Source organism: Nipponia nippon, unplaced genomic scaffold (genome assembly GCF_047370975.1).
Source record: "Nipponia nippon isolate SJK-2023a ecotype South Korea unplaced genomic scaffold, ASM4737097v1 scaffold_1, whole genome shotgun sequence".
Taxonomy (NCBI): domain Eukaryota; kingdom Metazoa; phylum Chordata; class Aves; order Pelecaniformes; family Threskiornithidae; genus Nipponia; species Nipponia nippon.
This window is the reverse complement of record NW_028262290.1, coordinates 118,065,509-118,080,552: the sequence shown is the minus strand read 5'-3', so window position 1 is coordinate 118,080,552 and position 15,044 is coordinate 118,065,509. Positions and strand designations below refer to the sequence as shown.

The 15,044-nt window shown below is 34.1% G+C and overlaps 1 protein-coding gene across 7 annotated transcripts in view; it reads right to left on the bottom strand.

The window, feature by feature from the left end:
• Positions 1-15,044, bottom strand: part of ULK4 (unc-51 like kinase 4) — a 249,023-nt gene that overhangs the window by 218,613 nt on the left and 15,366 nt on the right. For 5 of the 7 annotated variants that reach the window (XR_015705322.1, XM_087757950.1, XM_087759450.1 and 2 more), the window contains exons 10-18: positions 14,753-14,848; positions 11,623-11,747; positions 11,424-11,496; positions 9,103-9,202; positions 8,506-8,610; positions 6,402-6,462; positions 4,285-4,466; positions 2,763-2,809; positions 1,870-1,948 (exon numbers count right to left, since the gene is read on the bottom strand). Coding sequence is in view for 6 of the 7 variants with exons in the window: in XM_087757950.1 (XP_087614076.1) it covers positions 1,870-1,948; positions 2,763-2,809; positions 4,285-4,466; positions 6,402-6,462; positions 8,506-8,610; positions 9,103-9,202; positions 11,424-11,496; positions 11,623-11,747; positions 14,753-14,848 (868 nt within the window). In the remaining variant the exon portion in view is untranslated. The remainder of the gene's footprint in view (positions 1-1,869; positions 1,949-2,762; positions 2,810-4,284; positions 4,467-6,401; positions 6,463-8,505; positions 8,611-9,102; positions 9,203-11,423; positions 11,497-11,622; positions 11,748-14,752; positions 14,849-15,044) is intronic. The other 2 variants (XM_087756334.1, XM_009464511.2) reach the window with 2 other exon arrangements.

The window sequence follows — 15,044 nt, the reverse complement described above, 5'->3', positions numbered from 1 at the left end:
TTCCTAAATTACTTCTTCCTACTTTTCCTATAAGTGAACTATCAAGTTTTTTGTACTGCCTACAGTTATCTGATTTTAGATTACATATGCAAAAATAAATTTCAAGGCATGAAAATATTAGGATTCAATTTTTTTTCCTCATTCTGATTTTGTGTAAGCATTCTAAAATATTTTTGAAATTCAGAGGTATTACTTCGGGAGAAAAAACTTGGAATGAATGTCATTACAGCAAACACAGTAGATGCCTTTTGAACAGTATTATAACTCAGATTTGTTAATTTAAAAAATAAATCCTTATTTTCCCAATGAATGTATATAAAAATTAATTTTAATTCACACAAGAATGGGGCCAGAAAGTGATAATGAAAATTGATTTTCCTTTCTAGTCCTTCAGTTTAAATGTCACTGGCCTCAGACTTAACTTGTTTTTTGAAGTGTATATATATATTTCTAAAAACGGTAAATGCCATCTGTGAATGATTTTTATGTTCATATAAAAAAAGCCAAAAAACTAGAAACATTTTGAACAAAATAGTATTATAGCTCAACGTATAACTACTTCCATCTATTGCTTTTACATACACAAAGCAGACTAGGATATGTATTTTCTATGATGGAAACTATGAAGCTAGGGAAACTATCGCTGAATATATTAGTGCTAAACACCTAAACAAACACCTAAAGTCAAAAGTTATATTGACATCTCAAAATTACTTTTGAATATTTTCACTGGAACTTTTAAAAGTTAAATATCAGAAAAATCTGCCACATACAAGAGCACACTTTAACTGTTTCCTGGAATTCAATTGACATGCAACTGTCAATATTGAAAGACTGACCAAACTTCCATGACTGTAACCATAAGGACTCTTTCCCCACTTTGTAACTTCATAAAATAAACGAAAAACCCTAGGTAATAACAACAATGTTTTGAGTTCAGCTTTCACTACAGAATTGAAATGTTAAGCAACATAGCAAGATAATCATAATCATTCTTAATGTTCATTAAGAAGAAACCAGAGGGACCTAGAACACCAAAAAAAATCCTTAGCTGCATTGCCAAAAAAGTCAGCTATTAACCAATAACTACATGTTCGTACACACCAGATCTGCACAGTATGGAGGCATATTTGCTACATGTGTTTAGCAGTTGTTTCTCGCATTCAACCACCCATTATATTCAAGTCCTGACTTCACCTCATGAAGCAGAAATAACGTCACATTCACACTTTAAATAGATATTAAATAGCAGATTCTGGCAAGTTTACGCAACTTGTGTGCATGTGTCACAATGTAAAAAAGGACAGTAAGATCACTTTGTCTAATCAGTCTTCTGTTTAAGTCAACTACTGAGCACGTAAAATGAAAAAAGGATTAAAAATTTTTTTCTTTGCCGAAGAAAACAATCTTGCCTTTCATTGCATACCTTCTTCAAGAACTGTGCGGAATCTCAAACTAGTCCCAACTCAATTACTTTTTGGAAAAAAGTATTTCTAAGAATGAATTGTACTATTTTTCTGGTAATTACAGTAATTACATTTCAGGATAACCAAATATGTCAACACTTTCTTCTTGCTACACACACACACACACACACACACAAGAAGTATGACAGCAACTACTTAATTTTCTGAAAAGAGAAAAAGGCTAGAGTTTTATCATTGGTGGGTAGTTCTGCCACAGGTTAGTAAAGATCAGAACTACAACGACATAGAATAAACTCAGAAGTTGATATATTTAATTAATTAATTATATTCCCATTTACAAATATGAGAAAAAATAAAGCAGGGTTCAGAAAAAAAAGCTGTGAAAGTAAAAGCATTAACAAAACTCCACCCACCCACCCCCCCCCAAAAAAAGGAAAGTTACCTCAGAAACAGGTACATGTTCTCCAAGTTCAGATGTGTGTAAGGCCAGTAAACCAATCACTCGAGCAACTTTGGCACGTCTGCATATCAAATAAATTTTTTGTAGGTGCAGAAAAACTATTTCAAAAATATCACAAAAACAATTATGTCTTGTTTCTATATTACACAGATTGCTAAGAGTAGGAAATATTTGAAGTGCTATTTACAGCTCAGATTTTCTTCTTATTTCTATTTTGTTTGTATCATCAAATTATTTCAGTATTTCAGCTCAATTTAGTACTAAATTCATGCATAAAGATATTTCTTTCCTTTAGCACTGAAGAATGAAGATTCTTTAGTTTATTATAGTCTTACTAATCAGTCGTGCTTACGTTCAGTTTTCTTATAACACAGAAAACCCCTATAGATCATTTTAAACTTTTCAGTATAGCTGACAAAACAGAAATTAAATTTGTATCAGCTAATCAGTTTTAAATGTTTCATTAATGAAAAAACTGAAATAAAATAATCAACATTTATGAAAAAAAAACAGCAGAGGGCACTATCACATTGAAATATTTCTGCAGGCATTTAAAAAAAAGCTACCATTATAGTTATTTTACTACTATTATGGTATGGGTTGGTTTATTCAGTGATTTTAAGTTAACACTAATTAATATACTAAGTTATATAACTTCTAGATAAAATTTCAGAGATTTTTCTATAATTTTTGGTCCTGTGAAATAGCAATATATTAATTCAATGCTGAAAAAATTCAATATTATATACACCATCATACTGCCAGTCAGGTATCACAGCAGTCTGACAGGTTAAAACACTCCTCAAATACCCTGTTAAAGAATATCTTTAATAAAATTCAGTGATAATTACATATTTAAAATAATTGTTACTTACATATCCCAGTTGGCGGCTGCACGCAGCTGCTGTACCAATATAGGAAACTATAGTTTAAAGAAGATAAATAAACATTAGTGATTATCAGTGATCTGATATGTCCCAATGATAAACAAACAAACAAAAAAAAATCAAAATGTCAGTAAATTCATAAAAATGTATTTGGATAACATTTACAAAAAGTATTATCATAGACAAATACTGCAGATATTGTCCAAACATTGATTAAAAAAAAAAGGCTGAGTAAAAATACAATTTCTTTCTATATTATTGCCTTAACTAAACCGCTAAACATATATCAATGTGTTTAAAAAAAAAAAAACAAACTTTTTTTTCCACTATGAATAACACTATGCAGAGGAAAAAAACTCTGATACTTTCATCTACAAACACAGAGATCATCATATAGTATTACCCAACAAGTACTTCATAAATTAAATTTATTTTGTGAGAATAGACAAAAATAGTTGGCAAATACTAGAATAATAAATGGACTGTTAACACACATAATCAGCCAATTAAGAACCAAACTGCATAATTACTAACTCATTTCTAAAATGTTCTGTTAACTGGCAATTCAGTTATCAGATTATTGTCCCCCAAAAAATTCTCCAGTGATAATGGAATACAACTTCCAGCAATTCTGTTTCCTGTTTTTCAGCAATTTTCACAAAAATTCTATTGCATAAGACCTACCCATTGCTTCCAACCTGAATGTTCTTCATTGAATTTTTCTTGCAGTGCAATTTTGCCCTTAATATCTCTATATCCAACAATGACGTGTGTCAGAATATGACTTAGGTGCATTAGTGTAAGTGTAGGAGAACAAGATGGTTTACTTTTATTAAATAAACTGAAAAGTGCACATCTCAGGAGAGCCTCTGTGATGCTTTTACATAATGGGAAAAGTAAGTCTATTTCTCTTGCACACGCAATACTCTGAGAAATACATTAAACTACTAGAGCATACTAGTAAAAGTCTGGTAGAAAATGGTTCTTGAAAGGTGAAACCACTGTTTAGGTTTACTCTAAAACAGACTCTTCAGAGAGCTTGCTCACTCTTTGAAGCAGTGTTTAATGAAAGTTTTACCATATGTTCTTTAGAAAGTTTTTCTTGCTATTCTTTACAGACATATGGCCAAACAAAATTGATTTAACAATTCAAACATGAACTTTTTTCAGTCTTCTCTGTCACTTAATGATTTACGAAGACTAACATTTCATCGTATGTTATTTCACACTCTCCATCAAGGTTAGTTTTTACCCCAGCCTTCTTACTAACACAACAAATCTATATGTAAATGTATCTGAAATCTAAGAGAAAGAATTAGTTTCCCTCAGCTCATTTAAAAAAACCTGACGTGGAATTTAGTATTTTTTTTTCATTATTTTGTACTTAATTTGCTATATTATTTTTGTCAGTACACCAATGATTTCTTGAAATATAACTAAAAGCAGCTCATTTTTGCTACAATGGCAAGTATGCAAACCATGCTGATTCCTTCAAAACTTTATTATTTACCAGCTGAGAGCTAATTAGCCTGCTTGCAACTTCCTTGTGGACAGCCACAGTACACAGATAGTACAGTAAGTTCAGTTTAGAACGTGCTGCTCCTGTATTCTTCTCAGTGGAATCAAGCAGTGAACATATTCGTTGCAAGAAGTCATTCCAGTCCATGTCTTTCATAGATGATAACTTCTCAGCTAACCATAAGAAGTAAACAAGTAGTTAAAGATAGTGGATCTTTGATGTTGCTTTAACACACTGGAAAGTAACATCAACTTGAATAAATAAGTTCCAAAGTTTGAATCTAATTATAATTTTAGTACTTAAAATATTAAACATATTATAATTCATGTTTGAAGATTATAGAAATCAAAAAAGAACCAAGAAGAGAAACAAAGCATAAAAATGTAGCAATAAAAGCCTCAAAACATTTTTGAAAGTGCAACCCTGCTAAGTCCTTGGACTTCATTTAAGTAAACACTTCTAGGTATTATATTTAGGAAAGGTAGTAGTTGTTGTCCTTAATCATTACTAATTCTTAATAAGAAAGTTTCATTAGAGTAAATTTGAGGCAAAAAAACTAATGAAAGTCAGCGAAATCTCCTCAGAATCAATAAACTGAAAATGCATGTAGTTATTCATATAGGTAGTTATCCATCTAGTTAAGCTTTAGTAGTATCAGAACATAGATGGAGAAACACGAAGTCATGTCACCAGGACAATTAACATAAATCCTGTGGTTCAATTCACTGACCACTGTACATGAATTTTCAAAGACTTCCTCATCACGCTCAATGGATAACTTCACTCTAGCAGCCATACATTCCCTCAGTTTTGGTTAGTTATTTATTAATAACTTATCTGCCATCCTGATATACTGCAGTACAAAATATGCAAGAGCATATCTTCTGTCTTTTACTCCAATTTTACACTTAAGTAACTATACCTACTAGTGAAGGCAATTATAATTTACATTAGTAAAGGTGAAAAGAGGCTTAGATTTCAGGTATTTATCTTAATTTTTCCATACTGTCTTTAATCATTATTGACAAGCAGCATCAAATTCAGTATCTTCAAAAACAATCAGAAAGTTGTCCAAAAAAATCTACAACGCTGAAAGTGTTACAACCACAAAAAACACTGTCCCATATTAAATAAATACAGACAACAATAGTTAAACATATCAGAACATCAGTGTGATAATTTAGCTACTTAAATGCAATGAATTAAAATACCACCCTCTTCGGCACTTAAATCTGATATTTTTTGCCTAGGATGTTAGCCAAATTAAAAATATTTTCTGTTACTACAATCTTGATTGGGAGGCTGGAGGACTTTGTGTTCCTTTTCAACTATAAAATTTCTTCAATAAATTAACTCTCCAAAATACATACTTTATTGAAAGAAAAAAGGAACTTTTATGTCTAGGAAGAGGTGCTATTTGAGTTCTAGAAGGACTACATATCTGGCTGACAACCTTATTCAAGCACAGTAAAGTGTAACAATACTTCCTTAAATAGACTAGAGAAAATTTTCCAGGGGAAGAAACACTGCACTCATGACAATGAGCAGCCTTTCTAGACATTAAAAACAACAACAACAAAAAACCAAATCCCAAACAACTCCACACTATCTTTTGGGATGTGATTCACGTAACATTTCATGATTAAAGGTGGGACTGGCAAGGCTGCCTAGTATTACAGCTGATATACACTGCAAGTTTTAAGATCCTGTTTCCATTTGCCTCTCTACCTTTGTCAAATTTTAATCTGTTTGGTTGAATATTTCAGTTATATCACAGTTGTTTATAAAAAAATAACAGAGGGAAAAAATATGCTGGTTTTCCCACACTAAAACAGTGTTGACTGTCTTATTTTAAAAGCTTTGGACCATGGGCTTGTAACTGAAGAAGGCAGAAGAGAAATCAAGAGCATATAACTGTTAGCACTTGAAAGTCTACTCAAAATTGGTCTAGCTAAAAACATTACATATGCAACTTCAGTTTCAGAAAAGTTATGAGTTCTGCAACTGTGACAGCTCATCATGTACAAAGGGACGGTATAGGTCTTGTGATAGTGAGTTGCACCATCATATGCAGAACTGAAGTTTTAACAACTTCAGCAGATCCATACCTGAATATGTTGGTATATGTAAAGTTTTCAAGTCAAATCTAACTGGCACTTGCTTCATTATCTGGAAAAAAAAACCCAAACACATTACAACTAGTTTTAATACATTTCTGGAAATCTCTAAATAGTTGAACATGAAAACACAAAGATGCAAAAATTGTACAGGATGGGTGTACAAACCACTACTCAGTACTGAGGCATTTTCCTTTGTTTTCTGGTATGTATTTCTTCCAAGCAGATATTTGAGATTTAAGTCTATGCTTTTAATATAAATAAATTGTTAGTATTTCCATTTAAGTGATTTTTTTAATGGGAATACAAAATGATAGGATTTTTTCAGTTTACATTTTTATCTGGCTTGTATGTGGAAAAATACTTGCATTTGGGTTTCAAAAGCTACAGAAAGGAACTATGCAGCTGAAAGCTCATGAAATGTTTTAGCAATTCATTGTCATACAGTAAATACATATGTATACACACTAGATCATTCTAGAATATAAAAAATAATGTTATCACCAACTAATCATTTGCAAGGTATGGGTTTTTTTCCCCACAACACATCATTTTCTGGTACATCATGAAATTGAAAGACTGTCCAGTGACTGAGCATTTGAGCGTGATTTTTAGTAACTAACGCATACAAAAAAAGATAACTGTATACTGGAATTTAGCCTTTGACAGACAAAGCCTAGGTATAACTAGAGAGTTATTTTCTAAAAAAGGCCTTCAATTCCACAGATCTGCAGAACACAGGGAAATTTTACAATATAAGCTGACATTTCAGCTTTTAAAATTCTGCCAGCATCTAGTAAATCCCTTTCCAGTAGATTAAATTGCAAGCTCTTCAGCTTTACCAGGTGTCAGTATCATCCTTTAGTCTGAAGATCACCAAGTATGCAATGACTCTGATTACATGTCCCTGCAATTGAGTGGGCTATTTTGCATTAATTCCAAGTCTGGCATTGCATGGTAAGGAGATTAGTCTCCATGTGCCCCTTAGTATGTACACTTCCCCCGAATCTTATCTCTTATACTTGTCATAAGAAGATAAGCAGTGAAGAGCTAAGGCTTTGTGTCAGAGTCCTGAGACAGAACTGAGAATTTACAGAGGGGGCATTCAAATGCATCCGATACCTTTCGCGGGCAACAACGTGCCCCACCCCAAACACATTAAAACAGTATTGGTGGGTAGTTGCTTTATCTAACTGTATAAGATTTTTAATTTTTGAGAGTGTTAGGAATTCCATTAAAACAAACAAAAAATTGTTATACTGAAGCAACAGAGCAACTAAAAGCTGTAAGACATTCTTAATGAGCTAGATGCTCACCTCCAATGAAAAATGTTGCATTCCCTGCATGTGCCACTTACTGAGTAAAGCTGATAAAATTACTCCTTTTTTTGCACAGAAATAAAAGGAAGACTAAAGGGGCTCTTGCCTATCACTCCTTCTACCAATACTACACATGTATCCATACACACACATTACATTGTCACTGCAGCGCAGAGCTCTGATTCTTTTGGTCTTCCCTTTGCTGTCAAACAAGTGTCAGTCTCTGCTCAAGAGACTCATCACAAACTTATCACATTAGAATCCATACGACAGAAATTGGATAGAGATTTCTTGTAACTTCAGGTCTTCTTTTCCAAAGAAAATAAGTTCATATTTATTAGAAACATTATCACGTCTAAAGTTTAGTTATACTGTAAAGGTATAACTCCTAATCTAGAAGGCTTCATAGGTGGCCTTGTTTTGAGTATACCAAAACACACTCAGTTATGTGTTTATTTAAGTAATAGATATAAAAGCAAATTATCAGAAAACAAATCTATAAAAGCACTGAACACAATCTTCAGTAGTTTCTGGTTTTGTAAGACATTAATATTAGTATTCAATCCCAAAATAACTCAGTTCTCCAAATTAGCAACACAATAGGATTATAAAAGACTGCCAAAAAATTGCATGAGAGCTTGCCAGATGACTGGGTGGAACTGCTTTAAAATGAGAATTATAAAATACAGGAAAAGAGTTTCACCCTGATTAAAGATTTATCTGCAAAGATAGCCTCACCCACAAGTTCCTGAATCTTATGCTTTATTTTGCTATACCTTTGGATTGTCAATGATTGGTGTTATGATAAGATCAGATTCCGTATAAATGAGCTCTTTCAATGTTGACTCCATATCCTGCTGACTTGAACACATATTTTTAGCCTAGAACAAGAACAAAGTTTTTTTAAAAACTGTTTTGCACAAAAAAAGAAAGTTTATGTTTATTCCCAAAATATTTCATTTCAAAGTTATACCACACAGTTTGGCCAGATAAACAACATATTCTAAGTTACTTTTTATTACATAGTAGCAGATAGTGCCAACTAAAAATCATGATAAAGAAACATGTTCGAAGAAAGTACCAGGTCCAAAAAACTTGCAACCTAAGTTTAAAGAAGTAGACTGAGAAGAAAGAAGATAGCATTATCTCTTTTATGCACTGAGGAAAAAAAAAAAAGACACCAAGCATCTTGCTTAACTCTTACATCTGAAGTTCTGCAAATAATTTTTTTTTTAAGTAACTCGCATACTATAGGCACTGCTTTCCTGTAATAATTATGGAAGGATGGAGAAGAAAGTCGACTTTGCCACAGACTCTAGCCTAAAATTTTAACTATATATACCACCATCCCTTAATATTGTTTTTATACTCACCTTTTTCAAGCATGAATCTCTTTGTGGAGAATTTTGGATTGAGGCAGTAGTAGCACCACTTACTTCTAGTGCAGTGCTAGTTCTAGGAGTGGGACGAGAACTTAAACAAGAAAGAAAAAAGGAAAAAAAAAGAAAAAGAACAAAGAACACAGATTAAGTTTCACTGCAAACTACTTTTTTTGTTGTTCTTTTGAAACTTTCATACCATACACTAAACTTTCAAAGTTGACAAACACAAATGATGCTATGCCTGCTCCATCAGGTAAACATGAACTTCCTGTCTTTAAATATGTCCTAACAAGGTTAGGATTTGTTTGTCAGTTAGAAATGGGAAGGACTGGGTGGTTTGTGGGTTTTTTTGTTGGGTTTTTGGGTTGTTTTTTTTTCAGTTGAATGAATGTAATTTGATTATTTTCTCCCCCATAGTCAGTTCTCCAAACTGGATGCTAAAACATGATTATCTTAATTTCTAATAACAAACAACATATGAAGAGAATTAACTTGACAAAAAACTGCAATTTATTTCACGTTATTCTCTTCTGACTGCCAACTCTTGTCTAGGTCATGGGAATTAAAAACTGCCTGATTGTCATGTATGGATAGGAATTGGGTTTACAGAAAGTAATCTACCCATTTAGCTGCAAATCAGTTTTATTTATTAGAAAAAAGCAACTAAATTAAAAATACAAACACCAAACAAAATTAAAGATAATCATGAAAATCAGTGATCAAATGACTAGGAGTTCTTCTCATCCTTATCCTTATTTTGTTAAAAAGGCATCTTTTATCGATTTTCAACAGAAGCAAATTTAAAAGGCACAATTAAGAGGTGTCAAAATATTCTTTATTAGCTAGATAAAACTACATAAAATATCCTAATTCCTACAGTAAAAAAATATATCAGGATCTTCTTGGAAGTTTAAGCAGTCTTATTTCCTAAACCAAAAAAAGTATAATTTCTAGCTAGGAGGCTAAACAAGTTATTCTAGGTTCCCACATGCTTCAAAACACGTAGATTTGTTAAATATCTTTTTTTTTCCAAACCTAATTTGCTTTCTTATGTGTTTGAGAGACAGAAAATCTTTCCTGTTCTCAGCTGGTTTCTCAGTTTAAAACAAGACTAGTGATCACTGAATTGAGCTATTTGAAATTAATAAGATCTATTCCCTTTGCACATGTAGAAGAAGCTACTGCTGTCAAAAGCTGATTAACCACTTCAGCAGCTAAGTAAATTCTGGAGCCAAGTGCCAGGTTGGCCACTTCTTTCCACTTTAATGTTTTAAAACTTTAGCAGGTAACACATGTTGCTTTGAGAAATTAAATCATTCAAGTAAAGAGGATTTCAGAAAAGAATAAATTACAAAAAAACTCCTCTGTATTACATTTCAAAGTTTGTATTAAAATAAATGTACTTATTGTAAATAAAATACGTTGTTCTTAAAAATACATTTTTTTTCTGCTCTCATTCCTGACATAATTTGCATTACATGTTGTTATATCAAGTGTTTGTAATGCCACTTTCTTCTCAACACATTCCTAAAGCAAACAGCAAATGCCATTTTAAATTACTAATAGCATGGGTTTAGCTCTGATGGTAGAAGTTGTAAATGAGATGAGAAGTAATACTTTATTAAAACCAGCTGAAATAACTGGAAAAGTAGACACACTATCATGCACAATAGCACTATTTCAGGTTACGCAAGGAGCTTGAAAGAGTTTTTAATTTTAAACTGGAATACTTCTGCTTGACGAGGACAAGAACAAAATCTATTTTACTAGATAATCTTCTTGGCTTGAAAGCTAATACGAAGCTTCAGAATCAGGCCTCAACTAAAACAAATCACTGTTAAACCAATCACTATTTTTTATTTAATACCTACGTAGTACTTAGTAGATTGTTACCAATAGCTTGTAATGAAAAGCTGCAGGCAGAATTTATTAGTGGATCATAAGCTGAATGCTTAATCTTGTGTATTTAAAAGTAAGCATATTCAAAGCATATTCTCATATATATGAAGAAGGAAAGAAAGTTCTACATAAATTTGTCTGTTTAGACGGACAGCTAAGAAATCAAAAACCTACTTCCAAAAAACAGTGTAATAAAGCCACAAAAGCATTGCCTTAACTGCACACACTGCTTTAGTGGCTCTTCAAAGGTGTCTTAATATTAAACTGGTGATAGAAAATTCAAAAGAAGACACACTAAGAAAATGTCACAAACAGAACAATAAAATGTCTGAAGAGACGGGGGGATGACGACAGGGGAACGACCAAAACAAAGAGTTTCAAGGGTTTTCTAATAGTCCTTTAGGTTTCCATACCTGAGAAGAAATATTGATTCATTTGATTCACCATCAACTGCACTTTTTGGGCGCAATTCAGTCTGAGTTTCTACTGAAAAGGGAACATGAACTTGCATTAAGACATTAAAAATAAAACAGAGGGAATAAGCTTGTTAGTAAGACTGACAAAATTCACAGGACACAAAATAATTCAAAATAACGGCATGAATAATATTACCTATTTTGAAAGAATTGCTTGGCAGCTTATTATTTGCTCTTGAGGATGACAGGTTATCTAGATTTTTATGAGTATCCACTGGCTCTTTGGCACTCCGAGACGCAGGTGACTCTGTGTCTTCACTGCTGTTTAATAAAAGATATTAATTACACAGATAAAAAAAAAAAAAAGAGGGATCATATCCATTACTTCTTGCAAGTATCAGCATACGATTTAGCTGTCATTCTCTACATGAGCATACTATTGTAATATGTGCTACACATACTTTTTATACTAGTAACGGCAATGATGAAAAATAAGTTTACAGCAAATGACTTGGAAAATATTAAGAATTCTCTAGCTCCCTCAGTAGAACTTGCATGAAAGAAACTAGAAAAGCTAAATTCTTACCTCATAATACCAGAGCTATAAAGAAATATTAAAAGCTTTAGAGACCATTCAATCTTCACAGGAAAAAGTCAGAACAAACATACTTCTAATAATGAAGTCTGTAGCCTAGATTTAGAACAATGAAAACCACCATTTTTTTCCTTAATGATTTACATGTCACACTTAATTGCAAGTTTATTGATTTTGGGTTTGGGGTTTGTTGTTTTTTTTTGTTTAATATACCCCTCTATTATTCATAGAATCATAGAATCGTTAAGGTTGGAAAAGACCCTCAAGATCATCGAGTCCAACCATTAACCTATCACTGCCAAGTCCACCACTAAACCATGTTCTCAAGCACCACGTCCACCCGTCTTTTAAATACCTCCAGGGATGGGGACTCAACCACTTCCCCAGGCAGCTTGTTCCAATGCCTGACTACCCTTTCGGTGAAGAAGTTTTTCCTAATATCCAATCTAAACTTCCCCGGGCGCAGCTTGAGGCCATTTCCTCTCACCCTATCGCTTGTTACTAGGGAGAAAAGACCGACCCCCACCTCGCTACAACCTCCTTTCAGGTAGTTGTAGAGAGCAATAAGGTCTCCCCTCAGCCTCCACTTCTCCAGGCTAAACAACCCCAGCTCCCTCAGCTGCTCCTCATAAGACTTGAGCTCTAGACCCTTCACCAACTTAGCGGCCCTTCTCTGGACACGCTCCAGCACTTCAATGTCCTTCTTGTAGTGAGGGGCCCAAAACTCTACATGGTACTCGAGGTGCGGCCTCACCAGGGCCGAGTACAGGGGCATGATCACTTCCCTGGTCCTGCTGGCCACACTGTTTCTGATCCAAACCAGGATGCCATTGGCCCTCTTGGCCACCTGAGCACACTGCTGGCTCATATTCAGCTGGCTGTCAACCAACACCCCCAGGTCCTTTTCTGCCAGACAGCTCTCCAGCCACTCCTCCCCAAGCCTGTAGCGTTGCATGGGGTTGTTGTGACCCAAGTGCAGGACCCGGCACTTAGCCTTGTTGAATCTCATACAGTTGGCCCCAGCCCAACGATCCAGCCTGTCCAGGTCCCTCTGTAGGGCCTTCCTACCCTTCAGCAGATTGACACTTCCACCCAACTTGGTGTCATCTGCAAACTTACTGAGGGTCCACTCAATCCCCTCATCCAGATCATCGATAAAGATATTGAACAGGACCGGCCCCAGTGCTGAGCCCTGGGGAACACCACTCGTGACCAGCCATCAGCTGGATTCGACTCCATTCACCACCACTCTCTGGGCTCAGCCATCCAGCCAGTTTTTAACCCAGTGCAGAGTGCACTTATCCAAGCCGCAAGCAGCGAGCTTCTCCAGGAGGATGCTGTGGGAGACAGTGTCAGTGTGTGACATGTGACTGTATTCACATGGAACTCACATGTTCCATGTGACAGTATTCACATGGAAGTAGGTCGTATAACTTTCCTGAAGGGTCTCCACAATACCAAATATTAATCAAACCCACATTGTGAAGAAAAGAGATACATGGGCCTCACACTTGGAAAAGAAAAAGTACTGAGCTTCTTTTGCATGTCAAGCCCATGTCCTATGTTTGCCATATTTGTCAATTAGTGCATACCTCAGCAGATATTTCAGAAGCATTAGAAAGCCCTCAAAAGTAAATTCAAATAGCCCAGTATTTTGTAGGAGATTAAGATTCTTCTGATTCTCTGAGAATTCCTCAAAGATGAGTACTGTGGTGGAGGCTGACATAAGTCTTGTTAAAACTGTGAATAAATTCTTACTCTGTGATATAAACTTTAAATCTTGATTCTTTATCTGCCTTGGTGGTGAAAGCAGTAACAAAATTAAAAGATAAAGAGCTGTATCTCAAACTAGAGCAAATGTTAATAACAAAAGTACTGCAGCACTGGTATCAGAAATAGGTATTAAACAACACAAGAGAGAATTTTAAAATAGAATACAAAAACATTCAGCATTCTAAAAGAAAACTATTTTCACATTAGTTCCCTAGATTAGAACCTAAAGTATATTTCAAATATTTAGAACAAAAGAACATAAAAATCAACACTAAATATCCTAATTCAAAATTAAAAACAAAAAACAGCAAGGTAACAGAAGTTTTGAAGAGGCCTAACTTTTTAATACATAGAACCTATTATTCACAAAAGGTTTGTTTTTTCTGCATATATAGCAGTGTAGAGTTTTACAAATATAGAAAAAAAAACCCCTTAGATTAATGCTTTATGTCATAAGCAAAGAATATGGGTCAGCTGCATTTGTAAGGATATAAGGCTGATCCACAAATCTAAGATGCTGTACTGACAGGCTTTGTGATGCTCTAAGCCTAATGCATAAAAACAAAAAAATCTCAGTAGAGATAAAATTGACCCATATTTATAAGATTCTACAAAAGCTTTAAAAAAAAAAGTCAAATTACTGTGCATCATTGTTATATAAACAAATAAATAAAAATGAGAGCAGTTAGTTCCGAAGTAAATTTTAACACATTCTATACCCGGGAGGAAGGAGTCTGTTGAAAGCGAACACAGTGTAGTACACTAATAGGATAATTCCTAAGCATTCAAAACTGTTCACTGAATGGTGTAAAACTCCATTCATCAATTAGTTAACAACATGAAAACCCTAAGCAAAATTCAAAAGCAGGAAAATTTACAGAAAATCGTAACAGAAATATATAAATATTTGTTCCCTTAGATTTAACTATATAAGAAGTCTTTCTTGAACATTCCATACCTTGAGCTTGTGCCCTGGCTGTCTGCAGAATTACCACCACAATGGCTAAGGGCTCCTTTCCAGAATGGATGCTGTAATAGGTCTGTCCAATTCAGCCTTTTGAAAAGCAACAAACAAACTGAAAAAGCAGTGGCAAAGTACAGCTCCACAGAGAGATACCAGACTAGGTTTTGAACCCATGACACTACAGAGCACAGAGCAATTAATCCTTTTGTTCACTTTTATTTGGTCAACAAATAAGTTTTCTTACAGGACAAACTTTTTGCCTCAAATCAGAATGGATAATTCACGC